The 26,383-nt window shown below is 53.5% G+C and overlaps 10 protein-coding genes across 10 annotated transcripts; 6 read left to right on the top strand and 4 right to left on the bottom strand.

Annotated features, from left to right (window-relative positions):
- Window positions 1-3,603: 3,603 nt before the first annotated feature.
- M406DRAFT_70721 (uncharacterized protein) lies at window positions 3,604-4,866 on the top strand (the record flags this gene model as incomplete). Its single annotated transcript, XM_040925366.1, has 1 exon — window positions 3,604-4,866. The coding sequence occupies one exon, from the start codon at window positions 3,604-3,606 to the stop codon at window positions 4,864-4,866; it is 1,263 nt and encodes a 420-aa protein (XP_040775721.1).
- Window positions 4,867-6,264: 1,398 nt separating this feature from the next.
- On the top strand, window positions 6,265-7,141 carry M406DRAFT_356656 (uncharacterized protein). The gene has a single exon (XM_040923499.1). The coding sequence runs from the start codon at window positions 6,306-6,308 to the stop codon at window positions 6,585-6,587; it is 282 nt and encodes a 93-aa protein (XP_040775720.1). The 5' UTR covers window positions 6,265-6,305; the 3' UTR covers window positions 6,588-7,141.
- A 45-nt stretch (window positions 7,142-7,186) lies between these two features.
- On the top strand, window positions 7,187-8,603 carry M406DRAFT_81119 (uncharacterized protein). Its single transcript, XM_040926014.1, has 2 exons — window positions 7,187-7,219; window positions 7,316-8,603. The coding sequence occupies exons 1-2, from the start codon at window positions 7,217-7,219 to the stop codon at window positions 8,510-8,512; spliced, it is 1,200 nt and encodes a 399-aa protein (XP_040775719.1). The 5' UTR covers window positions 7,187-7,216; the 3' UTR covers window positions 8,513-8,603.
- Window positions 8,604-10,188: 1,585 nt separating this feature from the next.
- On the bottom strand, window positions 10,189-11,739 carry M406DRAFT_260709 (MFS general substrate transporter; the record flags this gene model as incomplete). The annotated part of the gene is made up of 1 exon (XM_040917389.1): window positions 10,189-11,739. The coding sequence occupies one exon, from the start codon at window positions 11,737-11,739 to the stop codon at window positions 10,189-10,191; it is 1,551 nt and encodes a 516-aa protein (XP_040775718.1).
- Window positions 11,740-13,325: 1,586 nt separating this feature from the next.
- M406DRAFT_322719 (uncharacterized protein) lies at window positions 13,326-14,004 on the bottom strand (the record flags this gene model as incomplete). The annotated part of the gene is made up of 1 exon (XM_040919683.1): window positions 13,326-14,004. A coding segment is annotated over exon 1 (265 nt), but the record flags the coding sequence as incomplete, so codon positions are not given.
- A 303-nt stretch (window positions 14,005-14,307) lies between these two features.
- Window positions 14,308-16,048, bottom strand: M406DRAFT_291930 (NAD(P)-binding protein; the record flags this gene model as incomplete). The annotated part of the gene is made up of 8 exons (XM_040919002.1): window positions 14,308-14,591; window positions 14,660-14,829; window positions 14,889-14,920; window positions 14,983-15,032; window positions 15,089-15,157; window positions 15,216-15,243; window positions 15,326-15,795; window positions 15,865-16,048. The coding sequence occupies 8 exons, from the start codon at window positions 16,046-16,048 to the stop codon at window positions 14,554-14,556; spliced, it is 1,041 nt and encodes a 346-aa protein (XP_040775716.1). The 3' UTR covers window positions 14,308-14,553.
- Window positions 16,049-17,169: 1,121 nt separating this feature from the next.
- On the bottom strand, window positions 17,170-18,265 carry M406DRAFT_331075 (uncharacterized protein; the record flags this gene model as incomplete). The annotated part of the gene is made up of 5 exons (XM_040920593.1): window positions 17,170-17,339; window positions 17,485-17,620; window positions 17,828-17,871; window positions 17,960-18,096; window positions 18,237-18,265. The coding sequence occupies 5 exons, from the start codon at window positions 18,263-18,265 to the stop codon at window positions 17,170-17,172; spliced, it is 516 nt and encodes a 171-aa protein (XP_040775715.1).
- Window positions 18,266-19,902: 1,637 nt separating this feature from the next.
- Window positions 19,903-21,518, top strand: M406DRAFT_70726 (family 79 glycoside hydrolase; the record flags this gene model as incomplete). The annotated part of the gene is made up of 3 exons (XM_040925367.1): window positions 19,903-20,045; window positions 20,132-20,499; window positions 20,581-21,518. 3 exons carry the CDS (start codon window positions 19,903-19,905, stop codon window positions 21,516-21,518), a joined length of 1,449 nt encoding a protein of 482 aa, XP_040775714.1.
- Window positions 21,519-21,618: 100 nt separating this feature from the next.
- On the top strand, window positions 21,619-24,031 carry M406DRAFT_107147 (uncharacterized protein; the record flags this gene model as incomplete). The annotated part of the gene is made up of 7 exons (XM_040915225.1): window positions 21,619-21,638; window positions 21,676-21,699; window positions 21,954-21,969; window positions 22,010-22,059; window positions 22,282-23,498; window positions 23,561-23,670; window positions 23,727-24,031. The coding sequence occupies 5 exons, from the start codon at window positions 21,619-21,621 to the stop codon at window positions 23,456-23,458; spliced, it is 1,287 nt and encodes a 428-aa protein (XP_040775713.1). The 3' UTR covers window positions 23,459-23,498; window positions 23,561-23,670; window positions 23,727-24,031.
- Window positions 24,032-24,459: 428 nt separating this feature from the next.
- M406DRAFT_217751 (uncharacterized protein) lies at window positions 24,460-26,076 on the top strand (the record flags this gene model as incomplete). Its single annotated transcript, XM_040915511.1, has 2 exons — window positions 24,460-24,503; window positions 24,633-26,076. Coding segments are annotated over 2 exons (1,488 nt in total), but the record flags the coding sequence as incomplete, so codon positions are not given.
- Window positions 26,077-26,383: the final 307 nt, after the last annotated feature.

Here is a 26,383-nt window from a genome sequence, read left to right as displayed (position 1 = left end):
AAGGGCCTCGATAGACTTCGTTGCGCATCTGCAGGATCGAACTGGACAGATCCATTCGAAATCAGGATACCCACAGAGTCTGTAGTTGGCAGGCAGAAGCGCTCCAGCAGTCTTGACCGGATTTCCTGCGTGATCTGCCAGATCAAATGGTTAGCCGAGACGACGGCTTACGAAGGAAGTCAAATGCTTCTTGAGTGGTGATTGGGTCGCACCTGGCCATGTATTGTATGCCCGAAAGTTCGTGGCCATCTCAAGATCATCTGAGATCATGACAAGTCCCGGTCTGAAGTAGGTAACAGATTCGGCATCTGCAGTTACGGATGCATTTGGTGGGGCTTCAGCAGCAGGCTCCTTACCAAACTCAGCTTCTCTCGGAACATCAACATTACACTGTGAATTAGCCGTGTTGGGCTGCAAGCTGCGAGACAATTCAAGAGGAGGAGCTACTGGGGCATCGAACGGATCCGATGGTTCCTGACTAATAACGAGGGCATTTTCCTTTCTGGGGGTTTTCGGGCGGTACTGTCCTTTGATAGAAAAGGTCCCATCGTTGTTGTCGTTCAGGAGGCATTTCCGGTGTTTCTTCTGCTATATGTCAGGGCAATGATACGCTGCGCCGCTGGGATGATTGTGACAAACCTTCCAATGCTTGCCCAGAGTGGTCTTTCTCTTGAAATGACTTGGGCAGGATCGAATGGGACAGACCCAAGGCATGCCAGTGCCTACAGCCTTCGTCATTTCGTAGTGTCCAGGGAGCATGAGTCCGCCCAACACATCTCATATACTGGTCAGCACATCAAGAACAAGGAGGGTTAAACAACAGGCACAAGATGGAGTCTCGGGCAACTGTGATCAGAGCATCACCTTACCTTCCACTCGATATGGGTTTCCGTCTAGATTCCTGGAGTAGATGTTTGGGTATGAGTTTCGTGCCCGCACGAGTCGTCGCTGGACCGATGTATCGTCCTGGTCATTTCCCCAATGGCTCGCGGCATTCATCTGCCTCATGGTGTGACCTCGGGAATCACGCGACTTGCCGTTGTTCTGGGACATTTCATCTGGCTTTGACGAAGTGGCTAGATCGGGGTTCATTATACTTTGATCCTGGTCTTTGTAGTGATTGAAGACCTGCATCGATCGCAGCGTTGACATTAGTAGATGAACAAGCGTGGATTTTCTTCTTCTTTTCTTTCTTTACTTTTGCTCTATTTTTCTCTTTTCCTTTTCCGTTTCCTTTTAACAGGTTGGGAAAACTCACTTTCTCGATTTGATCCCGAATATTCTCCCCTTCACCGGCTTTACGATGGTATGGCTCGTTATTCTTGGACTTTGAAGTTGTCGTCAAGTTGTTCAGACTGTTGCTGCGTCCTGCAGCTGACCCCGGATCTGTTGTTGTCCGGTCATCACTTTCAATCATGGTCTTTAGTCCTTGTAGATGCTCGTAGAGCGGGTTGAGCTGGGTTGCAATACCGGTGTGCTTCCGAAGAGGCTGTGTGCAAATGACTGGAGTCAGTGAATGAACACATCATAGTATCTGCAGTTCCCGCCTGCAAAACAAAAGGGAGAGAGGATAGAGAGCATGTCCAAGTACCTCGAGTGATGCAGATGAAGCCGAGTGATCTCTGTTGCTGCCGTCCAGAGGTCTGGAAATGGGCGCTGCTGCATCCTTTGGGCTGACATGGTCTTCACCCAGTGTGATTTTCTGCCTCTTTCTCGAGATATCGCCGCCGCTCAAAGCTCTTTTCCCAGAGAGTTGCTGGATATCTAGCCCAGAAAGATTGTCTTCGGGCCTGCCGCGTCTCATCAAGGCAGGTCGATGGCTCTCAAGATCCATGGAAGACACCGCAGGGTCAACGTTGGCACTGTCCGCAGGAACATCGTCCGACATGGAGGGCACCACCGCAGCAGGTGGAACACCGAGAGCTGAGAAGGGCACGGCAGCTTGTGGCATTCTGGGCACCGGCTCGATTGCGAAGCGAACAGTCCTGGGCGTGATGCGGCTGTGTGCTGGAGGATCGCTGGGAAATGTTCCTCTGTACGGCTTTCGGCCTGCCGTTGACTGGTTCAGCTTGCTCCGAGAGCTATCTCTAGTCCTTCCTACGCGCTATGAAGGACATAAAAGCCCGTTTGCGGAAAGCCAGCGATTTGAAGGAGATATACTCGATTCATCAAGATGCAGGAGATGTTCGTGGCCTGAAAGAGTTTGTGGTGGTGCCGAGATTCCGCGTGATGAGACAGACGACAGCGGTGAGCAGAAGTACGCGTTTGTGCTCCGCACCATGTGAGGCTCAGAATCTTAGACGACCTCTAGCAAAGACCTTCGTCGGACTCATATGTCGCAGTCCTGGTCAGAGTTTGTTGCAGAGGATGCAGTTCGTTCACCGCCATCGGGGACTCAACACAGCTAACAGTCACGATACATTGTGGACGCTGCGAACTGAATCAGCATGAATGTTTGTATGAAACGATATAGCAGGGTGTACTGACCACTGCCTTTCAATGGGAGTATCCGAAGCTGGCCGTTGAAGTGGACTGAGAAGACATGAGCTGCGCGTGGTTGCTACCTGCGCGTCGGGATGAAATAGGCAGGGGCACGGACGCGAATAAAGCGCGGTCCGAGCGGCAGTACTTGACTTTCTTCTTGGGCAATAGGTCGCAAATCAACCTTTGAGAACCCTCACGAGTCTTAATTCCATCGGAGAATTTACAGCCCATAAAATGCAGTTTTTCCTTATTTATCTCAAGCACTCATCAAACCAAATGCGCTCATGTGAAGTGTTCGCGCCGAGGTGAGCGCTCGTGGCAGTGCCGGGATAATGAACCAGGGTTAGGAGGATTTTGGGCGTAATTTATATCCACTTTTCGTTACTTTTTCAAAAGCAAGTAAGTACTTACTTATGGAGGGAGGACTCGTCCAAGAAGGCAAAATCTTCTTTGATCTCAAAAATGATGTTTATGCAGTCGGAGTAATCCAGTCATTTCTCACTCAAGAGTCTTCATGCTGATAGGTGGAATGCGAATATCCTCATCTGGATGGATTGGACCACATGAGGTCAATCAGCCGCAAACAATGAGCGTGGTCTTTGGGACGCCACCAGTTCGCAGCTTGTTTTGATTAATCAACTTCAATAGACTTTGTTAAGGGCGGTCTGGGTATATACGGTGATCTCAAAAGTCAATCTGCCAACCTGCGTTGCAATTGGACGTTTGTGAGTCCAGGTTACAAATGGAACTGCGGGGGTGCTTCCGGTATTTCCAAGGTTCACGGGAATATCAACTTCATCAGGAACTTGTCCGGAGTATTTATCGTCTTGAGTGAACTGCCGGTACGACGTTGAAATGCTTGACATCATACTAAGGTGCGGGGGGGTTAATTCGACTATGGGTGTTGAAGTTACTTTTGCACAGCGGAATAATGATGCTGATGACTCTGTTTTTATTTTAATTGATCTAGATAGATGATCCTACAACCTTCAGGTCACCTATGACAGTGTGCTGGTAGCACTTTTGTGAACTTTTCATCATTCCGACAAGAGAAGTCACAAGAAGGACGACCTGAGGCGCAGAACAAGCATCATCGTGCCGCGGATTCCCAATATCAAGATGTGGCCTACGCTCGTCGCCCTCGTCAGTCTTGCTACTACAGCAGGCGCCGTCTTCCCCACCACCTGTCCCAACCCAGCCCTGTCAAGTTCCAACTCCACGAACGGCGTCTGCCCGCAAGACTTCACCATCATCGGCGACCCGCTGGAGGCTGTCCACCAGAGCACCGACGCACCAACCGGCCTGGCGGTGGATCATGACCTGAACGTGTACCTGACATACCCTCGCAATGCCGAAAACTCCACCAACAACGTGGTCATCTGCACCAGCTTTGAAGACGAGGAGCCCTGGCCCTCCGCCGAGATCCAGCGGTGTGCAGACGGGCAGGACCCTTCCACTTGCTTCATCAACGTCCAAAACGTCGTGCTGGACTCGCTGGGCCAGATGTGGATCGTCGACAGCGGTATCGTATACGGGTCCAGCGGCCAGGCTATATCGGGCGGTGGCGCCAAGATCATGTCGTTCAACGTGACCACGCGAGCGCTGATCAGGACATATGTGTTCCCGGACGGCATCCTGTTCAACAAGACGAACCTAAACGATGTACGCATCAACAACACAGCCGGCACTGGCGGCTTTGCTTTCTTGACCGATGAGTCTCCCGGAGGCGGTGTGGTGGCCATGGACCTCGCAACGGGCGGCGTCGTGAAGCGGCTCAACGGCACACATGTGGTGATGGCGGACCCGACCTTCGTAGGCGTCTACGACGGGCAGTCGATCTACTGCTGGAACGGGACGACCAAGAGCTTCTGCAACACGGCTTCGGACGGGATCGCGCTCCAGAGCGGCAATGTTTACTGGGGCAACCTGGCGTCCCGGCGCTTCTACTACGTTGCCCAGGCCATCCTGCAGGACTTCAACGCCACCGACGCCGAGGTGCTGGCGGCTGTGCAGGACCCGGGCGAGCTCGGCTCGGAACAGGCTGGGTTCACGGCCGACGACCAGGGCCGGGTGTTTATGCTGGCGAGCGAGCAGAATGCCATCTTCTATGTGCAGACGGACCAGGCGAGGGTCACCGAGGAGGTGAATGGTGTTGCCCCTGGAGGCTCGGGACCTGTAGCGGCGAAGAACTATTATGTCAAGACGCTGGTACGAAGCGGCCTCATTCAGCATGCGGACAGCGCGGCCATTTTGGATGGGTATTTGTATTTCTGCACCAACCAATTGAGTCTGGCCCCTGCGAGACAGTACAACAATGTGGACGCCAGGAAGGGCCCGTTCAGGTCGTACCGAGTGAAAATAGGAGCAGGACCAGCCATATAATTAGTGAGAGTGGTTATCTCGTCCAACTTCGCCTGGATAGTTCTGAATTAGATTATCTAGATAGACGCTATTGTCAGTGGCAAGTTTGCGTTCAAATTCGATCGTTGTTGGTAGACGAAGGCAGATACACGAGGCACAATCGTTGATCGATGGACGACCCGGCGAGCCTCCCTGCAAAACATGATGATAAGACACCCCAGAGATAGTGACGTACAACTATGCGTCATATTTTTCGAAATCTCAGGCTCACGAAAAGACTCTGTTCTCGAGATACAATACCACGAACAGAATGGCGTGTAGCATGTGGCTTGCAGGCTGTCAATAGATTCAAAACATGGCGGGTCTGTTCCCGAGACTGTCGCAAAAGCGTGAAGCTGTCAATCCTCGCCTCGGGCCTATCAGTTCTTGATCCGAGATTTTGGCGTGCTGACACGGCGACAATGTCGTGCGAGGATCCTCACACATTATGCTGTAGGCGATCTCAATCCTTCTTGTCGGCTGATTATCTTAGGAAAAAGAAAAGAAAAGAAAAAGAAGGAAAACAACTCATGACCTACGTAAAATCTTTGAGACACACAAGACACACGACACACCTCTCGTCTTTCACAAGTCGATCAAGGTTCCGACTTGCGAGCTCATGCGTGACGAGCGGTTCGCACGCAGGTGGGGAAACGGGCGCATACAAACTTGTACCTTACATACCATATGCTTGTGTGTGTGTGGGGACTGCCACAGTAGTACAGTAAATGCAAAAGGGTCCTGGATGCCCAGTTCATTTCTTTGAGGGAGATCTGCAGCCCTGCAGGTGGAATTCGAATGTTTCGAGAAGTTCGAAAAGCAACATCGCCGCGCACCTGCATAACCTCCTAGAACAGCTTCAAAGGGGTGTAGGGCTATTGGGTGGTGACAAAGTTGGCAGGACAACTTTCTTTCCCCTACCGGTCAGCTCTCAATGGGATGGAAGACTTGTTGTTGTTGTTGATGCCGAAATCTCGGTGAGTAATTTTCTTATCAACATCCCTTGCTTGTTCCCTTAATTAATTGCCGTGCCGGTTATAGTGCGGATCGACAACAGGGACCTTCCCAACAAAGGAACACTGCAGGTAAGTGTGTGGCAGGCGTCATCATAGTTCTTGTTGCCAAGTTGTTGGTGGCTGACATCAGCGTAAACCTGCGCCTCGGGATTTGGGAGGGAGGGGAAACAGAAGAGAAAAGAAGACAGTGAGTCTTGGACTGTGAGTATCCAACTGAGTCAATAAACACAATAGGTATAAGATGAGGTGACACAATGAAACTCTGTCGAGTCCATCCATATAGTTACTGTAGGATCTCGAGTCAACAGGCGGTGGATCCAGGCATGCAGCCTGTTCCCACCCAACGTCATCTCTTTGAATCTGGTCAACTGCGTTGACCAATATTTTGTTCTCACCAGTTATGGTATGGCCTTTTTTTGTTTTTATCTTTTCTCTTTTCCTACTTCCCTTTCCTTATCTTCTGGCAGCCCTGCTCTCCTGTTCATCCCGAATTCTAGACGAGCCTTATGGCTAGCGCAAATAAGGGGCAACGCTGCCGACTTTGACGTTATCTTTGAACTTGAGGACCTCGGTTTACCGTCTCCGTCCCAGTCTTCGTCATTAACTTTGATCGTTCCCCTGCAAGCGGCCCAGCTGTTTGCACGCTATCAAGGCAGAGGCTGGGGGTGTTGTGTCCGCCTTGAGTAGTTTTCCACTTCTCCAGCTTCCTCCGAGCTCTAGTTTTGTTCTTGGCCCTGCTTTTTTTTTTCTTCACTGCTGACAGCATCTATCCCGCCCCTAGAGGGTGGACCCGATATCTTGCATATTCCTGCAGTCCAAGTGGATTCCATCACGGCGGTCTCCGCCAATACGACGCGTCCCCTATCGTCTATCATTTGGCCTTGTCAACCTTCTCCCCATGTCCAAGTCAGCCCGCCACCCACCACTAGCCCCACGAATCCTACGCAAGTAATTTTTCTCAACAGGCCGTCCTCTCTTGTGTACATATATGTATATCTATATATATTATGGACTAGGTCTTTGTCCCGGGGGGGAAATATGACTTCTTTTCTTCTAACCTTTGTTGTTCCTCAGCCAGCAGCAGCTTGTTTCGTCCCCAGCTGTTGAGACCTTGAGTGTTCAGCGGGTCGGAGTCGTCTTTCCCTTCTCGTTTCCAGCCAGCGTTATACCCGGTAATCAGCATGCGTTTCCTGTCTATAGCGGCTTCAGCGCTGCTGGCCGTTGGCCAGATGGCCAGCGCTGCCACTGTGCAGAGCCCCAAAAGCCCTGTAAAGGTTCGCAACCAGAAGATTGCTCCCAAGGTCTTCATCATCAGCATGGTAAGTTTGATTCTTTGGAGCCTGCTGCCGGCAAACAACAATACTAGTCCGCGAGGGGAGAATCTGGCGCTAATATCTCATTGATTATCATTATAGTTCAGCCCTGAGGCAGACATCTGGTATGAGAACCTGCCCAGCAGCGGCCTGGGTGATCTCCTGGCCGTCAACATCTCAGCCCCGGGCCTGTCTATGCTGTTCCCTCATGTCCACTGCACAGCCGACTATGAGATCTGCCAGGTCACGACCGGCGAGTCCGAGATCAACGCCGCCACCACCGTCACCTCGGTTGTGCTGTCCGGCAAGTTCGATCTGACGTCGACGTACTTCATGATCGCGGGTATCGCAGGTGTGAGCCCGCAGTGGAGCACCCTCGGCGGCGTGGCCCTGTCGCGGTACGCCGTGCAGGTCGCCCTCCAGTACGAGTTTGACGCCCGAGAGATGCCCGAGAACTTCACCACCGGCTACTTTGGCTTCGACACGTACCTGCCCAACACCTTCCCAGGAGAGTGGTACGGCTCCGAGGTGTTTGAGCTGAACGAGGACCTGCGGCAGATTGCCTACGAGTACGCCTCCGAGGCCAACCTGACCGACAATACCATCGCCGCGGCCTACCGTGAGCGCTACGCCGCCAGCACCGAGAACTACACCGCCGGCGCCTCGCCTCCCAGCGTGGTGCTCTGCGACACCGCCACCAGCGATGTGTACTACTCTGGCAACCTGCTCTCGGGCGCCTTCGACAACACCACCACGCTGTGGACCAACGGCTCCGGCAACTACTGCATGACCGCCCAGGAGGACAACGCCACCCTCGAGGTCATGGTGCGCATGGCCATCGAGGGCCTGGTCGACTTTACCCGCATCATCCTCATGCGCACCGGTTCCGACTTTGACCGCCCGCCCCCAGGCGTCTCGGCCTACGACCACCTGCTCATCATGGACCAGAATGGTTTCGAGATCGCCATCGAGAACATCTACAACGCCGGTGTCGAGATCGTCAAGGGCATCCTGGACGACTGGAACTGCACCTTCAAGAACGGCGTCGAGCCCTCCAACTACATTGGCGACGTCTTTGGCTCCCTCGGCGGCGAGCCCGACTTTGGCCCTGGAAGCATCACTGACGGCGAGGGTGTCCTGCCTGATGGAGAGACGGGCGATCTCGAGAAGCGGGACGCTGATGCCCTCGAGGACATCAAGGTGAAGAGGACGGCCGGGATGAAGAAGAACAGGGGCCTGCAAGCTTGGAAGGGAACCCGAGGCGTGCCTGTGATGAAGGTCCGGGCCCCCACGGCCTAGTTGAGGATGGTCGCATGTGTTGTATATAAAACCCCATGTCGATACTCTGTCCAGCCTCTCAAGAAAAGGGTTAATTAATCAAAATCCGTACAAATACAATTGGACTAAGAGAACAAAATGACCTGCTGTCTTTGTGTTAGTTGACGGACTAGAAGGATGAGTGTGTCAGCTGATCTGTTCATTTCTAGAGGCTTGGCGCTGAACTGATTGCACATGTGAAGAGCAGTAATCACTTTCTGAACAAGAAGTCTTGATGATCATCTACAGAGCCGAACAACAAGCTCATACAATCATGAGTCGCGCAGTTTCGGTATGAGTTTCTTGCCTGTAGCGATATAAACGAGTGTGTCACATGCCCCTGGGTAATTACTTCTTCAAAAACTTCTATGGCAAGGAGCCGATAGTATTGATTCTAAATATAATCGAACATAGCAAGAACATACCACTGACCTACACCTCTTCAAACTCCCACTGATCCCTAATGATACGACTCCCAACCAGGCCCTTTCCATCCGGGCTCCTTGATAACTTCCGCAATTCATCCCCTTCATGATACTTCACAAGAATCAGGTTCCCCCCACGCGCGTCCGGCCGCACACACAGAGACTGATGCACCCGATCATGAGCAACGATTACAGTCCGCTGAAACCAGTGGTCCTTCTGGTCGCAGCCTAGGTAGTCCCCCGACACGCGGTTCCGGAACCCAAGCCACCCCTCCATGTTCTCCTCGCAGACCCAGAGCCACCCTCCCACTTGCTCTGCACTCTCCTCCAGCGCGAGCTTGACTTGTCCTTCGTCGAGCGTGATCAGCTCGTTCGTGTCGTGGTGATGGATCTTGTAGGTCTTGCCGGGCTGAGGGATGGCAGCTTCGTAGCCGTGGGCTTCTAGGCCAGCGGTTGGGGTGGCATGGTTTATTAGCTTTTCGTCTTCACTTGAGCCGGGCGTTATGAGACCGCTGCTGATGGTTGACTCGGAAAAAGTACCTATCTGGAGGTTAGCTCAAGGCATATCTATGTAGTGAAGGAATGGTCGGCATACTTCGAGCCATCTTCTATTAACTTTCTGGAAGCGTCGGTGAAAGGATTAACAGGGCTGTGTTGTCAGCAAAAGACAAAGGCACGAGATTATGCACACCTCTCGAAGTTTGTATTGGAAGAAAAGGAACTTGACCGGTTGGAGGTTTAAAGGCGGGGGTTCCTCTGCTTAAGAAGAAGTAAGCTCCAGCTACTGTGAACTTTCCAAGCAAGGCGTCAGTGCATGTGAAATTCAATGTTGGCACTATTGGCATGGTAGCCTGACAAAGGACATTGTTTTAGAGCAAGACTTAGACTTACTACACCAGTTCTGCCATAACTTTACTTTGATTAGCAGTCAGTCTGCTCCTTTAGGGATCGTGTACAAGTGCAACACACCAGAGTTTATAGTGCATACAAAGAAATTATGCTGAGGCTAGCCTGACTAGGAAGACTTTTCCTTCTCATCAACGTCACTGCCAACAGCAATGAGTCCATTCTTTTTAGCGAGAGGTAGTGATTCTATCTCCAATTGTCGATTTGGTAGAACAGGACATCTAGGCCTAATCTGATATGAAAAAATGAAATCCTCTCTTGAAGTATGGATGCTAACCACAGCAACAGTGCTGTTGTCACGGTCTAGTCTATCATATAAAAAAAAATTTATACTGTTTGTTTTGCTGCCTTTTCTCTTTCTGCGTCCTTCTTCTCCTGCCTCGCCCTTTTCTCCTCTCTCCACTTCTTCCCCCTGAGCAGGACCAGCCAGAGCAGTGGGCTGAAGCAGAACCAGACACCGCTGATAAAGACACCAGTGAAACCGATGCCTATCTTCTCAATCATAAAAGGAGCCACGGCCACAGCCCCTGCACTCAACAGGCACCGGAATAGGTTGTTGGCCGCCGTGGCCGTAGCTGGGATATCTGCGTGCGTATCCACGACCAAGGTGTTGAAGCCCTGCTGCGCCCCGCTGAAGAACAGACCTAGAAAGAAAAGAGACACCTCGATCCCGGCGAGGCTGGATTTCGACTCCATGGTCCAGGCATAGGCCATCACGGTGCCACAGGAGATGTAGACTAACGGTATGCAAACCTCGAGCCTGATCTTTTCGATTGGGAAGATTTCGATCTTTTGCTGGCGTGACAGATCGAGTGAGAGGCCGAGGCGCCGTGCGTGCCGTCGAAAATTGTAATCAAATAGTCGACCTGCCAGGAATCGAGACAGCAGGGATCCTGTGCCGAGGGGGAGATAACAGAGACCGGTGATGGCCGATGAGAACCCGAAGCGGGCAGTCAGTTGCTCAGACAATGTCGTCAGCACCATAAAGTAACCGGCAAAGAAGACGGCGCCGAATCCCAGAGTGATGCCACCCTCTCGCTCGGTGAGGATCAGCAGTGACGACAGCGGACTCGGTCTTTTCCTCGGCTTCATGATCGTAGACCTGTCCTCTGCGTAGACCTGGCCACCATTGAGTGGCTTGCCGTGCCTGAGCCGCCACCACTGCAACACGCTAAGGTTCCACTTCGGCGGCTGTATAGTATTGTTGCCTACGACAGCCCGACCTGTCTCCGGGAGGATAACAATCATTAGGATTGTGACGATGGCACTGAAGATGAGTAGGAACCAAAAGATCGAGTGCCAGTCCAAATATTCGTTTAGCAGCCCGCCAATGACCGGGCCGAGCGCAGGGCCAAGCGAGATCCCTAGGGTAGTGTATCCGAGCCATGAACCCCTCTCCGCTCTCGTGACCAGATCTGACACTGTTGCTGCGCCCAGGGCTATGGTGGCCGAGCTGCCTGCAGACTGCAAGCAGCGCAGTACCATGAGTGCAGGATAGCTATTCTGTAGGGCGAGGGCGAGGTTGGCAACGAGATATATGGAGAAGGTGACCACATACGCAGGGCGGCGGCCCTTGACGTCGGAAAGCGTGCCGATGAACGACGGTGCGATTCCCTGCACAATCTGGTACGTGGTGATACTGAGATTGACAAGTGATGTCTTGACTTTTAGGTCCTCAGCAATTTGGTTGAGGGCAGGTAAGTAGATAGAGCCGGTGAGGGGCGAAAGTACGCCTGAGAAGGCCACCAGCATAATGATCTGGACCTTTTGCGCCTTCGGGATGACAGAGTAGACAGCCTCCTCGTTCGTCGCCGGCCGGCCCAACTCTCCAGCCTTTTCTGAAGGGACTTTGTGACCCGGGCTCCCAGCAACCGCCATTCCGTTGTTGTCGTCGCTTTCGTCGTCGGGCATCCCTCTATCTTCCATTACTTCAGCAGCGAGGTCATCAGCGTTGGTCGGGACCTCTTCGCTCGATCTCTCGCCAGATTCCTGTCCCCGGACACTCTGCGTTTCGGCGGCCTGCCCCTGTTCTGTATCCGTCTTCTCCATGGTTATTAGTTCGTATGTCGAACAAGACGAGAAGGCAACCTTTTGCAGAAAAGAGGAGGACCGATCGCGCCAGCAGAGGCGGGGGAAGAAGGCCACAAGCAGGCCAGCATTAAATATTCGCCCTGCAGAGGAAAACTTTGACCAATCACTATCCAGTTGTAAAACTCCGTTGGTCTTTCTTTCTCTTGTTGCGGTCTGCAAAATGACGTTCGCCGACAGCGTGCCGATTATCCGGCGCCAACCCCCTGCTTGCCTTCCTTTTATGGACCTCAAGTGTACTATGGTACAGGGGGCTGAAGTTTTGGCCGAGTCGGTGCCGACCTTACACTACGGGCAATGTGTGGTAATAAGCCGGCGCGAACGCAGGACGGAGTTTTGTCATGAGGGGTGCATTCCTAAAGACAAAATGAGTCATCAAATTCAGTGGATATGTCGTTGAGGATACTATGAGGTTATACCAACAAGAAACGAACCTAGATGAGTATGTGCGGGCCACCAATGGCCAAGTGGTCGACGCTGCGTGCCCATTTGAATGGTGGCTGTTGTGATGATAGAGTCGGCTTGACTGGGCAAACATGTCAGCTTGAGTCAAGGCGAGCCCCGATGTGTGGTCGCTATCGTCTACTTTTTGGGCCATGCAGGTATGTTTGCTGGCTGAGCCCTCTCCCCGGGGGGTGACGATCGGGTAGATTGCGTCACCGAGTGATACATTCCACGGGCCGCTGGGGTCTACACGCTCATTGGGTATGTTTATTGGGTTATTCCAGCCTCCAAGGCAGTACGAAAGCCGCAAACACCTCGCTGTCCCAGTAAAAGCACGGTAGGTCATTGTGGTTTGAGTGTAGATTGCAAAAGTTCAGTCTGATATTTCGTAACTTCGTCCACTTATGATGCGTCGTTCGTCTTCGTTTCGCGCGAAGTCTTGGCTCGAATTTGTTCTCGAATCTCTTCGAGGCTGGAGTGCTTGCCCAGGGCCACTGGAGAAAAGGCCGAGTCAGCAATTGGTCTACATAACTCAAAGCGTAGCGTGCGCCAGGGCGAAAGTGACACTCACATCTTTCAAAGAGGAAGTAGGACGTGACCAACAAGATAGGCAACGCTATCATTGTGGCCGTCCATTTCCGCGCAGCTTGCTTGTATTCAGGGCTGTTGGTGTCCACTTTGGGCTTCAAGTTGCCTGGCGAGCGAGGAGGAACTGGGCTGGGTGTCGGAGTCGGCGAGGATGTCGGATTAGAGGCAGGTGCTGCTGCAGCTGTTGATGCACTCGACGATGAGCTCTGCTGTGGCGCAGTGAAGCGTATCGAGCTGGACGCATTGTCTCGTTGCTGTGGTGGAGGCGTTGAAGCCACTGGTTCTGCGTTCTTCTTGACTGTCGGCTCTGGAGCGGCAGCGGCCATAGTGGCTTTGGCTGCACCCCCTGCAGTGCCCTTGGCCGCCACCGTCTTCTTCCCCTTTACTGGTGTCTTCACTTCCGTGACAGTGCTGGTGGTTGGTTTTGCCTTCGCTGCGCGCACCTTCTTGACCGTCTTTGTCGCCTCCACGTCCTGCTCAGTCGCCTTGACAGACGCTTTCCTCGTCTTCGTGGCTGCAGGAACCTTTGCCTTGGACAGCGGCACGCTCTTCTCTTTCGTAGCTTCCTTCGTGGCCTGTGCCTTTTTCGGTCGTGTAGTAGAGACCTCTCGTACGAACTGGTAGAAAGGACCAGCAGTGGGAGTTCCCATAGGAGCCATGGCGGGGCCGGCCATCATCCACCTGCTTCCACATCTGGGCAGCATATGTCTTCCCAGTACAAGTCGTGACATCTTGAACGTATTTCTGTTTATTTGCTGTTGCGTCCTGTTGTCATGAGTTTTGCGAAACCACGAGCTCTGACTTCGACTGCGTGGCCAATGTCTTCGATCCAAGCAAGCTGTGAATATAGAGGCAAGCGAGCGACAATTGTGCAAAGACAGTATTCAAGAATTTGGTCAGGCCAACAACAGGTTGAGGATCAACTCAGAGTCATCTTCGGGTCGCATGAATGCAAGCCGCGAATCTCTGCCTGGCGTGATCGGCTGGCAATCATCACATGCAGTGCTCGCAAATTGGCTGGCCGTCACGTATGTGCTGGGCAAGACGCGGCGCGTCGTCGGAAAATTAAGATTCATGCGACGCGAGAGTAGTTGCGACTGGCCCCCCCCCCCTCCCCTGCGTGGGAACGGGGAAGAGGGGTCTCTGTCAAGGAGGGTCTATCTGAAGTGGGGTCTGTACATAACTGGATACCTACGGTACGCAGCCACCACCAATTTACTGTAGGGTTTCCCACCGGCCGACACCCAATCGCAGCATCGATCGACAATAGTTCACCACAATCAATCAAACGTGCTTGTTCTGTCATTGACAAGTTCATTTCACTGTCTATACACGATTGGCCCACCACGTCTGCGTGTATATGACTGTCTATCTGGCGCATTCATCACGCACGAAAAGCCTCCAACGACCTATCAATTCGGATGTTTCAGGCCTCCTCCTTTGACGCCATCAGAATATCCCCTATCCTACGGTTCAAGTCCTGAGCTTGTTCCGAGCCTTATTGCTCGTGCCAGAGGACATAACATGACACGTTTTGCGCGGCTTGCTGCTGCGCAAGGTCGGAATTTTCCCCTACGCCTTCAGCTCCTTGACCTCGACCACGAGTTTGCCTAGGATCATGTCAGTCTTCGATACACTGAAGAAACAATCAGGGAAGGGAAACATGGAAATTCCTTACCTGTGTTGACACCCTTGAAGAGATCAACCAAAGCATGCTCTGCCTGCTGCAGGCCTCCCTTGACAATGGTGTTCTTGGACTTGAGCTTTCCTTCTGACACCCACACAGCCAGCTGCTTGGCCGCTGCTGGCCACTCTGCTGCATAATCTATGACGATGAAACCCTCCATGCTGTTGTTCACTGTCAGCCCAAATGAACCGAACACTGAACCAGGACTTGTATATCTTACCGCAGCCGGAACGACGTAATCATCCCAAGGTTCTGGAGTCGCTAGTCAGCGTTCTGGCTCATGCACACGTTCCTGTCCAAGGAGGCGGTCTCACGCTGAAGGTCTGCTTTGCCGTGTCTCCCTCGTCGTTGTAAGTGCTGATAGCTTTTGTCAACGTGTTAGTAACCTCACAGCTCCTCCGGTTGCTCCTCGTTACTCACATCCACACGCCACGATACGGCCGCGAAGCTTGGCCTGTCCCAAGGCGAGATCAAGTATTTCACCACCAACTGCAAATCAAGTCAGCCTCATCAGCCATTCCCATGAGATCTGTGTGCTACAACCCACCATTGTCCCAGTACATGTCGATTTTATCCTGCGAATCCAGTCAGCGCTGCGCCAGCCACACACACACACACACTCAGGACTCAGCAGAAAAGAAGTCGAGATCTTCCTACCTTGGTTGCCTCGATGAACTGCTCACGGAAATCCGAGTCCTTGTAGTTCAGCGCCGCATCGAAGCCGAGCTCCTTCAGCCAGGCACACTTGTCCTTGCTGCCGGCGATGCCGACCACGCGGCAGCCCTTGAGCTTGCAGATCTGTCCAACAATCGAGCCCGTCGCGCCCGCCGCTCCGGACACAACCACCAGCTCGCCGGCCTGGGGCAGACCGATCTTCTCCAGGCCCAGGTACGCCGTCAGGCCCGTCGGCCCAATGGCGCCGAGCAGGTCGGGCATCTCTACGCCTGGCAGCCGTGCTACAGGCATGAGTTCCCGCGGGCCAAGCTTCGCGATCTCCCGCCAGCCGGTGAACCCCGTCGCCCAATCGCCGGCCTTGAACATTGGGTTCTTGGACGCCAGGACGACGCCAGCGCCGACGCTGCGCATGGTCTCGCCAATCTGCAGCGGTGGCAGGTAGCTAGCCTTGTCTAGTGGTTGTCGAGGGTCAGCAGTGTGCCCAGTTAGACCCAGCGTCCCACACACCGCGGTTGACTTACCTTTCAGCCACACCCTCATCGAAGGGTCGAGGCTGATGTAGTGCGTCTCGAGCAAGACATCGCCCTCCTGCAGATCTGCCTCAGTCGGTGCAGGCGTGGTCTCTGCGCGGAAGGTCTCCCCCGGCACGATCTGGCCCGTCGGCCTCTTGGCGAAGACGTACGTTAGGCTTGTGTCTTTGGCCATGGCTGTTTCTTCCTCTGTTCAGCCTGTCTGTTATGTGTATTTTGGGGGGGAGGGGAGGAATTGTCCAAAATAGCGGCAGGACGACGTCACAAGAGATTGTCTGAGAGATGAGGATCACTACTCATGGCACGACTTTCATGCGGACGACTCAGGACGTATATTATACTATGTACAATCCGGCGCCAGCTAAGCTAGGTCAATCATGTCCCATATCGTCACGGCGTTTCATGGCGCAATCAGTATCAATGCTCTCCTGCCTACTGGGCCCAACGCGGAGGACGGTGGGCGGGTTTTTCTGGGGGCCCCCAAGTGGACCACAAGCCGAGGCAGCTTTGTTATATTTTTTTAGTCGGTCCACCGGGCGCAAAATCAGACTGAAACAGCAACCATTCCGGCCGGACCGGACTCTTGTCCGCCAGCGGTGGACGCCTTGGTGCCACGGATGCGTCGGGCACCGGCTGTGCATTGGGGGTTTGTTTTCGAAGACCTGCTCCCCGATCGGCCGAGAGCCTTAAACAGGAAGACTAGCCCGGGAACGACACACGCCAAATTCTGACAGATCAACTTTTGAGTCATCCATTCCCATGGATTTTCTTTCCTGTAAAATGCAACTTGTATCAAAACCTCGGAGGGTGCACCAGCGGATCCCGGGCCCCCTGGCCTGTCAAGTTGTGTTTAAGAATTAAAAATCCCCCGAACTGCAGATTGGATCGTTGTATGACGTTTGCTGCAGTGGAACTCCGGCCGACTTTTACCGTCGCCCAGCCCTTGAAAGCTCATGCTTACTGTCAGTCCCCGCTATACAATATATATATTGTATATATAAAAAACAATACAATGACAGTCGGCCTTCCCGATTATACAACTCACGACCCGACACGGAGGCTGGGCTCAACTGAGTGGCAGAAAATAGGGGGGCGGAGCCCGATGCGTCTGTCTCTTGCAGATGGCGTCCTTTGTGCACATGCACGGACACAGACAGCAACACGCTGGGGATGGGCAGAATATTTGCCCAAAAAGAATTCATTCCTCCCAAGGTTTTTTCCAATTCTCGTCAAAGTATAACATATCCCATGCCGATCAGTCGACGCGGCATAATCAGATCCCCTTGAAGAATTCCCTCAGATCCCGCCCACCGCTGTCTCGGAGACAAGCTCGATCGAGGAAATTCTCCTAGCACGGCCGATGCAGGTTGGCGCATCCTCAGCACTGGACAGAGGGTATCCCTTCCTTTCCCCCTTCTGCTGCCGGAACTTGACACCGCCGCCGCCGACAAGAAGGAGGAGGGCCACTGGCCCGCCCCAACCAAACGGCAGACGGGTTTTTCTATTTTTAAAAATTTGTCCGTCGGTTCCTTGAGGGGGAAAACAAATCCCACCCCCTTTTTCAGTGTCATTTTTCGTCGTGGCTCGTCCCTCAGCCCAGAACAGACCAACCCAAGTTGGCACTTCGGCCCGCGCCGAGCGGATGTTCTTCGGGGAGGACTGGCAATGAGCGGTCGAGGGCTGAAGCCTCCAACCCCTCCCAAAGATTCCGAGTCCTCCGCCTGACGTCGTGGCCCTCAAACGGCTTCTGGAGGAGTCGGTGTAGTTTCTCAAACACTCCCTTCAGACTTTTCTTGTCGCAAAGCGTGATGGATGACGAGGCATAACACCACCAGGGAACTTCAACAAGCCTTCCGGACTATCATATCTTGTCCTGGTCTTATGTCCGAGGTTTTGAGAGGTATGATCATGGACGCCGCACACCGCCTTCCCTTAGTTCCACATCAATACTGACTCGACATTCCTTGACTATTTTGGTGGCCTTCACAGGCCAACGACCTTTGTGGCGATCATGTGTAGAAGAGTTCTTGCCTCTCCTTGTGGTTGTTCACATTTGTTGTGGCATTGACGAGAAAGCATGACTGACCCTGTTCGGTTTCGAGACTTGATTTCAGACCGTCCCTCAGCCCGAGAGCCAGGACTTGGACCCAGCGCTTTGCAACAATGGACATTGCCTGCGGTGATGATGCCCCGCTGTCCTTGACGAGTTTGTCGACGGAGGTGCTTCAAATACCCAGCGGCATAAACCTTGGGAGGAAATCATCGTTGCTTTCATACTTGCGAGCGCCTTCGCCTCTTCTGTTTGACTCTTAGCCTTCAAGATGAGATCCTTAAGGTGATGAGGCAGGATGTCTGTTGCTTACCTCCGAGGACTCAGAAATTCATCAGGCATGGTCGTCCTGGGGAAGAGCTTTGCGCTCCCTTGGCGGGACACCGACAAGAAAGGCGCTGAAACATGATACGGAAAGCATCAGATATCTTTCCTGGATCCCACTGGTGTCTATGCGGATCAAGTCGTTTCAACATGCATGCATTGCATTTCAGCAGTGCCTCATCTGGGGTACCGATGTCTTCTTGGTCGAGCCGCGCCAACAGATGGGTATCACACTCTCGAGAAATTGTCTCAAAGATGAGGACCGTTCATGAAGACCGTTCATGAAGGCGTGTTCTTGTATGGAGTCGGTGGTCTCCTGCCGTCAAATCCAGCTCTAGCTCTCTGGGACAGGAGTTGTTTGTTGACGTTTTCTTTGACAGAATAATGAGAAAACGGCTGTAGTTCAATATTAGCAGCACTGGAGGGCTCAGCCAAGTAGGGGGATTCATGGTCGTGCAGACTGCTCTGATGGCGACCAGTCAGCTCCTTTTCGAATGAAGCCTTTGGAATTGGAAGTAACATTCTTCTTTGAAATGTAGGAAGAAGAGAATGTTGAAAAGAAAAAGAAAAGAAAAAAAATGGAAAGAACGACACAAAAACCCCGCAAGGTTCAGTGCTGTTGCCCCGGCTTCACGACACGACCGGGGGCAAAACACCAAAACCTCCGAGAGAAGTCATATTCAAGTTCACCCCAGGTGGGCCGCTTGGACAGGAAACTGGTCGGTCGATATTTCAGAGTATGTGTCGGGCTGTTCTGGCCGATGGCCCAGCACACAAGAAGCTGAAGGATCAATAAACACAAAAGGTGGCGCTCTACTAGTGTGCACGACCATTGCGAATTTGGGAGGAGGCGGAAGTCAATCATCCGCTCTACCTGCCCATTAATTAGCAAATTGCACTTCTGTTTGTGTGTCTGTGTGTTTGTGTGCCAATTTGGCGATGACAGCTTTGTGAGAGATTAAAGTTATGCGAGAGAGCTTTTTGCACAGCAGAAAACAGAGCAGGACGCAGACTCGAGCCGAGGCTCCATTCTTCAGTTTCCCGTTCACAAGAATTATCTTTATCAAAAGCGTGTGTAAATGCAACCAAGCTTCAGGGCGGCTTATAAACTCGTCCTACCAATCTTGGTCGACAAATACGGCAGTTCGTGACCTGCTCGGCCCGCTTCGGAAGCCATGGGTAAGGGAGAAAAGGCATGAATGACACAAAGGGGCGCCAATCAAAGGCCACGCGCTTCAATTAATGATCACGGGTTCCACCAGACGCCTCCAAAAGACGGGGGGGAGGAGGGGAAATTGAGCCTAATACTGTACAGTGGCTCTGGCGCGCCAACGGGATGGCAGCCAAGGTTTTCGACCCCGACCAAACTATTGTGGTGCACTGACTGACTTGGTTCATGAAGGCATCAGACCCGGGAAAACTAGACTCGACATGGGTTGTCTCAAGTGTTTTCTACCGACGCTTGTTGGGGTCACACTCGGGTTGGAAGCACCGAGGGTGTTCTCGTTCGTCGTGATGGCTCATAATTTAATCCTTGGGTAGGGATAAGAAGAGCACAAAATTCCCGTTGCCCCAGCACCGCGGGAAGACAAAATACAGGGACGTTTTGTGTGTGAGGGCATTACATAGTTGTAAAGAAGCCCTGGAAGAGAAAGATGACACACATGGTCGTCAGCCTCATTGCTGCCCTCGCGACGGGCGCACAGCTGGTGTCGGCCGTTACATTCGCAGTGCCTACCAAGACAGGCGTCAGCGGATATGCATATGCATCGTTGGCACCAGCACCAGTTGGCATCTCGTAAGTGCAGCCCTGATGGATACTCCTCCTGCTGCGTACAACTGTAAGAGGTAGCAATTGTCTCATGGCAACTAATTCTCTATTAGCTTCGAGTTCTTCACCTTCCCTTCCTACTTCACAAATGTCACCGCCACCACACAATGCCTCGCCAACTGGGAGGCTCTGACTGGGACATGGCCCCCGATACGCATTGGCGGGACGACACAGGACAGGGCGTTGTATGATCCCACCACGTCGGCCTACGTCGTCTACACCGTTGCGGCTGCCACCGATGCCCCAGACAGCCTGACCTTTGGGTCCAGCTTCATGAGCCTGGCTGGAAAGTATGAGGGCAGCGTGGTGCTCGGCCTGGATCGTGGCAAGGACAACATCACCAACACGATTGCTGCTGCCAAGGTTGCGGTCTCGGAGATGGGAAATCTGCTGGCCATCGAGCTGGGAAACGAACCTGAGTGTAAGTGTTCCGTCGAGCAATTCAATTTCCACCCAACGAACGGAAGGCTGACCACGAGGATTGGTTGTCTTGATTATTCAGACTGGGCTTCAGATGACCAGCCCATCGCGTCCGGAACATGGACGCCAGCTACAGACGCCGCCTCGCAGGACAACTGGGATATCGAGGTAGGCAGCGCCATCGGCAGAACCGACATCATCCAGGCGGGCAACTCGAACTCGGCGCCGCCCACATGGGGTGCAGCCGAGCTCATCGCGACGGAGAACACAACAGTAAAGCAGTACGTCGCCACCTACGCCCACCACAACTACCCCGGCGGCACAGTCGAGAGCCTCATGAGCCACTCGGACATCGTCAGCAACCTGAACCAGTTCCCCGCCGACATAGCAGCCGCCGTGAGCGTGGGGAAGCCCTACGTCCTGGGCGAGACCAACTCCGTCTCTGGGGGCGGCGCGGCGACCGTCTCGCCGACCTTTGGGGCCGCCCTCTGGACCCTCGACTACACCGTCCGCGCCACCTACCTCAACATCACCCGCACCTACTTCCACCAGGGCACCATCGGCAACTGCTACTACTGCTTCTGGGGCCGCTACGACATGGGCGCCCCTTACTACGGCGCCACCGCCGCCACCGCTTTTCTCGCCGGGGGCTCGCACCTGACCGCCCTCGACAGCGGGAGCACCGACTACGCTGGCTATGTCACCTTTGACGCCTCGGGCGCGCCCCTCCGCGTGCTGCTGTACAACTCGGACTACTTTGACGGCTCGGGCACGCGGGGCAGCACGTCCTTTGTGCTCACGGGCCTGAGCGCGTCCAGCGTCAAGGCCAAGAGGCTGACGGCTGCGAATGCGCTGTCGAGGCAGGATGAGGGCGGGAACCCTTCTTGGGGCGAGCAGTATTATGCCAACGGGACGTGTGTGGTGGGGGGCACCGAGACGTATGAGACGACGAGCGTGTCGGGTGGGCAGGCGACATTTACTGTGGCGGCGAGCGAGGCGTTGGTGGTTTACCTGCAGTAAATAGAAGAAGCCTGAAATGTATTCTCAAGTGACTAAAGGTTGTGATAGTCTCGGTTAGGATTGGAATATATTCAAACTTGCTTAAGGAATCATGCATGAGATGTCGAACACAAACACTAGGTAAGTATAGAGCGTAAGTATAACTTTGTTTTCGTAGGATGTATCCTATAGTCCCAGCACTGTAAGTCCAATGTGAAGAGAGAGAAAAAGCCAAAATTGCCTTCAATACTTCTGTGGTAGATAAAATCATAGCCAAGTTGGTCTATTGTGCATAATTTATAAAATGGTATATATGTATTTGTTTCTAATGTTAAACTCGTTGAAAAGTCCAGACTGAATTCGCACGCAGAAACTACTTACTGGAGTATCCGATAGAAAGAGATTGTACATCTTCACATCTATATAGACTTTCTTGAGGAATTGTTTTATTTATAGGCAGAGACGAATTTATGTGAGTATGGCATCTTAAAGCTATCAAAGTGTGGTATTAGACAGGTCAAGGGGAAAGGATTTGGATCCCTCGACACGTTACTTACACTAAGTAAGTACTTAAGCCCACATTGGAAGATAACGCTGAGCCCGATGCGACTGGTCAGATGCAGCTGAACCGCCTTATTACTAACCACCAGTCCCCTTTTCATCCTCCTACACAATACCGACTATCCAAAGGGAGAAGAAGAAGAAAAAGAAAGGAAAACCCTGGGAGGAGAATATTCTTTTTTTGTTTTTATTTTATGCGAGTTATGTCTTCTTGTCGACCAAGAACTCGGGCAGCCTGCGATCGCTGCCACTCTCAGAAGCTGCGATGTCCGAAGCAGGCGGGGAGCATCGTCTGCGCTCGCTGCCTCAAGGCCGGCACCCCATGCACCTACAGCCCGCCAGGCACAAGTGTGCTGCTCCCCAGGGCTGCTACTGGTATCATATCCTTAGAGGAAGACGCTATGTGTGAGGCAGGCGAGGGACAGGTGTCGTCTCCGTTCGCGGGTGCGTTTGACTGGGGCAGCACCGCGGCCAATTTCGACTTTAACAACTTCTTCTCGGCCGTTACGCCCCCGAGTGTGGCTCAACAAGACCCAGCCTTAGTCCAGCCTTCAACTGCGTCTCGCCCACCTACGACACATCTTGGCTCGACAAAGGATGTATCATTTGATGAGCCCGCCAGTACGAGATCTACCTGCCTGCGAAAGTTGACAGGCCTGCTCGCAGAAGCAGAATCGCTTTCTGCCAGGCTCCCCTTCAGGCCGAGCCTGCACATCTCCAAAAACGACTTGCAAGAGGCCTCTTTAAAGGTGCTCGCCGAGAAGATGTCCACCAAGTCCCTACTAGAAGACTTTTTCGTCGTCGCCCAGCAGCTCGTCGATGTTTATCCAGCCGCTGTGAGTGCCGCCACGACTCCAGATCCACAGTCAGGCGCGGCGGCGGCGGCGGCAGCAGCAGCAGCAGCCTGTACCCAGCCAGACTGCACGCACACCGTCGAGCTGCCCCCCGCCGCGCGCGAGATCGAACAGCACCTCTACCCCAGCACCGCCGACATGGCGCTGGCCAACCTCCTCTTTGCGTGCCACACGCGCCTCCTGGACATCCTCGACGGCATGTTCCAGCTCATGACCTCGTGCGTCCGCGTCACCATCGCCAGCCGGCGGGAGCCAGATTTTGATGTGTCTGAGATGCGGGTGGGCTCCTTTGTGCCGCAGCGCACAGCAGCTGTGTTGATGCAAATTGCCCTGATGAGGCATCTGGTGGCTCGGCTGACGGACCGGCTGGGGGCTTTTGGCGAGCGGATCGCGTCGTGGGCCGGGGGCGGGGCTGCGGAGGCGAGCTTGGAGGGGGATATTCTGAGGATGCAGCATGAGTTGCTCGCCAAGAGACAGTCGAAGAATACTGCGCAGGTCGGACTCATCGAGGAGTTTCTGCTGAAAATGGACTTTCTCGGGGATTGAGCCTGTCCTTCCCAACGCTCTACCTTTAGCGAGTTTACCAGTTAAGTCTATTCTCTTATTTACAACTCGGCTTGCCCTTACTGATTCTGATCATGTAGTCAGTCTTCTTCCAGTGTTGAGTGTCACTACTTGACAACGAGATGCTGCTGTCCATATCATCGATACTGCCGTATTTCAAGTGGGGATACGTTCAGATGGTGGGGTCAGATAAGGTACTTTACAACCACTGCTGGTCACAAGACGAGTATGCTAATAGGTCTACTTCCAGATGATGGATGGTGCACTGTCATCCAAGAGGAGGGAACTACATTGTGGTTTAAAGAATAGTGATGATATGCTGCGAGGAGTCGTGTTCAAGAGTATGAACGATGACACCAAGCAGTTCATGACCCTTAATAAAGTTGACTGTCCACATGTCTCGCGATGCAGCGAGTCGGATCAGAAAGCATGAGAGGCTACCTCGTGCAGAGTTCTGGGTTGTTTCATGAGCAAGCACGAGAGGGCTAAGGCGAGAGGTTGTTCACCTTGAAGTATTTACCTACTTAAGTAGACATAATTGATGCCACTCAGGCGGGTAATGCCCCCCAACAGGTGCTAGTTTGATGATCTACACAGGCCTACAGGGTTCTGGTTAGTGGCGTTGCTCCAGAGAATCACCCCCCGCAGCCCGCTTATAGGAAAGATAGCGTGACTCGACCATCCCTGCCACTGTGGATTGACCTGCTGATTATGCTTAGCACTGCACTCACTGAATTGCCTGGCGTGTAAGCCGAAGGCTACCGAGTATGACGATGATTCTTGAATGTTCCTGAACATCCCACTTTCCTTCAGGAACATGCTACAACAACAAAGAACACAAAGACGGCAACCTTTCTCTCTCCGCTGACTGCTTCATTCGTTTCTGCAGTTTTGTCCGTATGCCTTCTCCGAGCGGCGGGCTCCTTCTCACAATGCTGGCTTCTCTTTTACATCCTGATGCGTCCTGATCTGGCCAAGCAGTGATGTCGATGATTCCATACCACTCGCGAGGTCGCGAGATTGTCCTGTACGCTCGCCCCTCGTCTCACAAGCTCTCATGATGATGCAATCGTCTAGTACCCCTAGACGTACTATCGTCTCTGCTGCCTCTCTACGGTGTTGAAGTTTCGTTAACACCCTCTCTCCCTTTTTCTAGGCGTCACCAAAATGCAGTCGTCGTCCGCGACCCTTCTTCGCAGCGCCTCCAGCTCGACCGCGCCCTGACCGAATGCCCAGCGTGCCACCAACCGCTGAGGCCCTCCTCGCCCGACAGAGCCTTCGATGCCTCCTCCGATAGTGACTCATACGTCGACCCGGAATACTTCCGCATGCTTCGCGGCAACGACTTCTTCCGGTCCGACCTCCCCCCTTCGAGCCCCATCCGCAGGCTAGTACAGCCATTCCACGATGACGACGAGAGCCTGCCCGACGAGGTCCAGGACGCCGAGTTCGTGTCGAGCACGCCTGCTGTGCAGGACGGCTCGCGCATCCGGAGGACAGCGTTCCAGCCCAATTACTTCAAGACCTTCTTCGTCGAGGAGAGCGAGCTTGGTAGGGGTGGCAAGGGCGTGGTGCTGCTTGTGAGACATGAGATTGACGGCTGTCACCTGGGATACTTTGCATGCAAGCGTGTCCCTGTAGGTGACGACCATGCATGGCTGGAAAAGGTGCTTCTGGAGGTCGAGCTGCTCGCCAAGTTGTCGCATCCGAACTTAGTCTCGTACCGGCACGTCTGGCTGGAAGATGTCCAGCTCGGCCGGTTCAGCCCTCCCGTTGCCTGCGCCTTCATCCTGCAACAATATTGCAACGGGGGCGATCTGTGGAGGAAGGTTGTGGGCAGGGTTCCTGGAGAGGCCACCAAGGAGGAGCTCAAGGCGCAGATGCGGCGACGGTCCAAGGGACAGGCCGAGAAGCCGACCAACTCATGGTCCGCCCAGTCGCAGCTTCTGCCCGAGGAGATTTACTCATACTTCCGCGACATTACTTCCGGCCTGGCCTATCTGCACGCAGCAAATTATATCCACCGCGATCTGAAGCCGAGCAACTGCCTTTTGCATGAGGAGAGAGGCAAGACGATCTGCCTCATCAGCGACTTCGGCGAGGTGCAGGCCGAGAATGTCGTGCGTAAGTCGACGGGCTCTACTGGCACGATTTCATACTGCGCGCCAGAGGTCCTACGACAGGACGCCACGGGCAGGTATGGGAACTTTACCACGAAATCTGACATCTTCTCGCTCGGCATGATTCTCTATTTCATGTGCTTCGGACGCCTCCCTTACCAGGCTGCAAATACCATCCACGAGGAGCTAGAAGATATTGATACGCTGCGAGCCGAGATTACGGATTGGAAAGGGTTCGAAGATGAGAGGCGGGAACGGCCAGAGCTTCCCGACAAGCTCTACATGCTCCTGAAGCAGCTGTTGGCACTCAACCCCACGGATCGGCCAAGCGCCAATGAGGTTCTAAGTGCGCTCAAAAACGGGACAAACCTGGAAAGCATGTCGAGAGCGGCGTCAGGAGCCTCGCTCAACATCCCAGGCCGCAGAATTCAGAGTCTGGACTCTCCGGCGCCTCCCAGCACTCCCGTACCAGGTAAAAATGCGTCTTGGTCCCAATGGAACGCGGAACCGCACTCTGACCGCATCACAGAGCCTACGAAGCGCACCACAGTACAGTCGGCATCGCAAGAAGACCTTGTGCCCTCACGCAGGGAGGACGACTCACCCCAACCGACCATTCGCAATAGCCTGCAGAAACTCCCGATAACGCCCTCCACGCCCCGGCACCGGGCGCCCACCATGTCACCATCGCGGAGCCCAGAGAGCCCGTTTCGAGCCATGTCTCCCAGGCGCCGACATACTAGCCCCATTCGTCATGTGAACGGTGCCGCCGCCCCTCCTCTCCTGA

This window comes from Cryphonectria parasitica (genome assembly GCF_011745365.1).
Source record: "Cryphonectria parasitica EP155 unplaced genomic scaffold M406scaffold_5, whole genome shotgun sequence".
Classification (NCBI taxonomy): Eukaryota; Fungi; Ascomycota; class Sordariomycetes; order Diaporthales; family Cryphonectriaceae; genus Cryphonectria; species Cryphonectria parasitica.
This window is presented reverse-complemented; position numbering and strand designations above follow the sequence as displayed.

Coding starts and splice junctions, on each gene's coding strand:
- M406DRAFT_356656 (XM_040923499.1), top strand. CDS start 6,306: ATGGCCTTTTTTTGTTTTTATCTTTTCTCTTTTCCTACTTCCCTTTCC.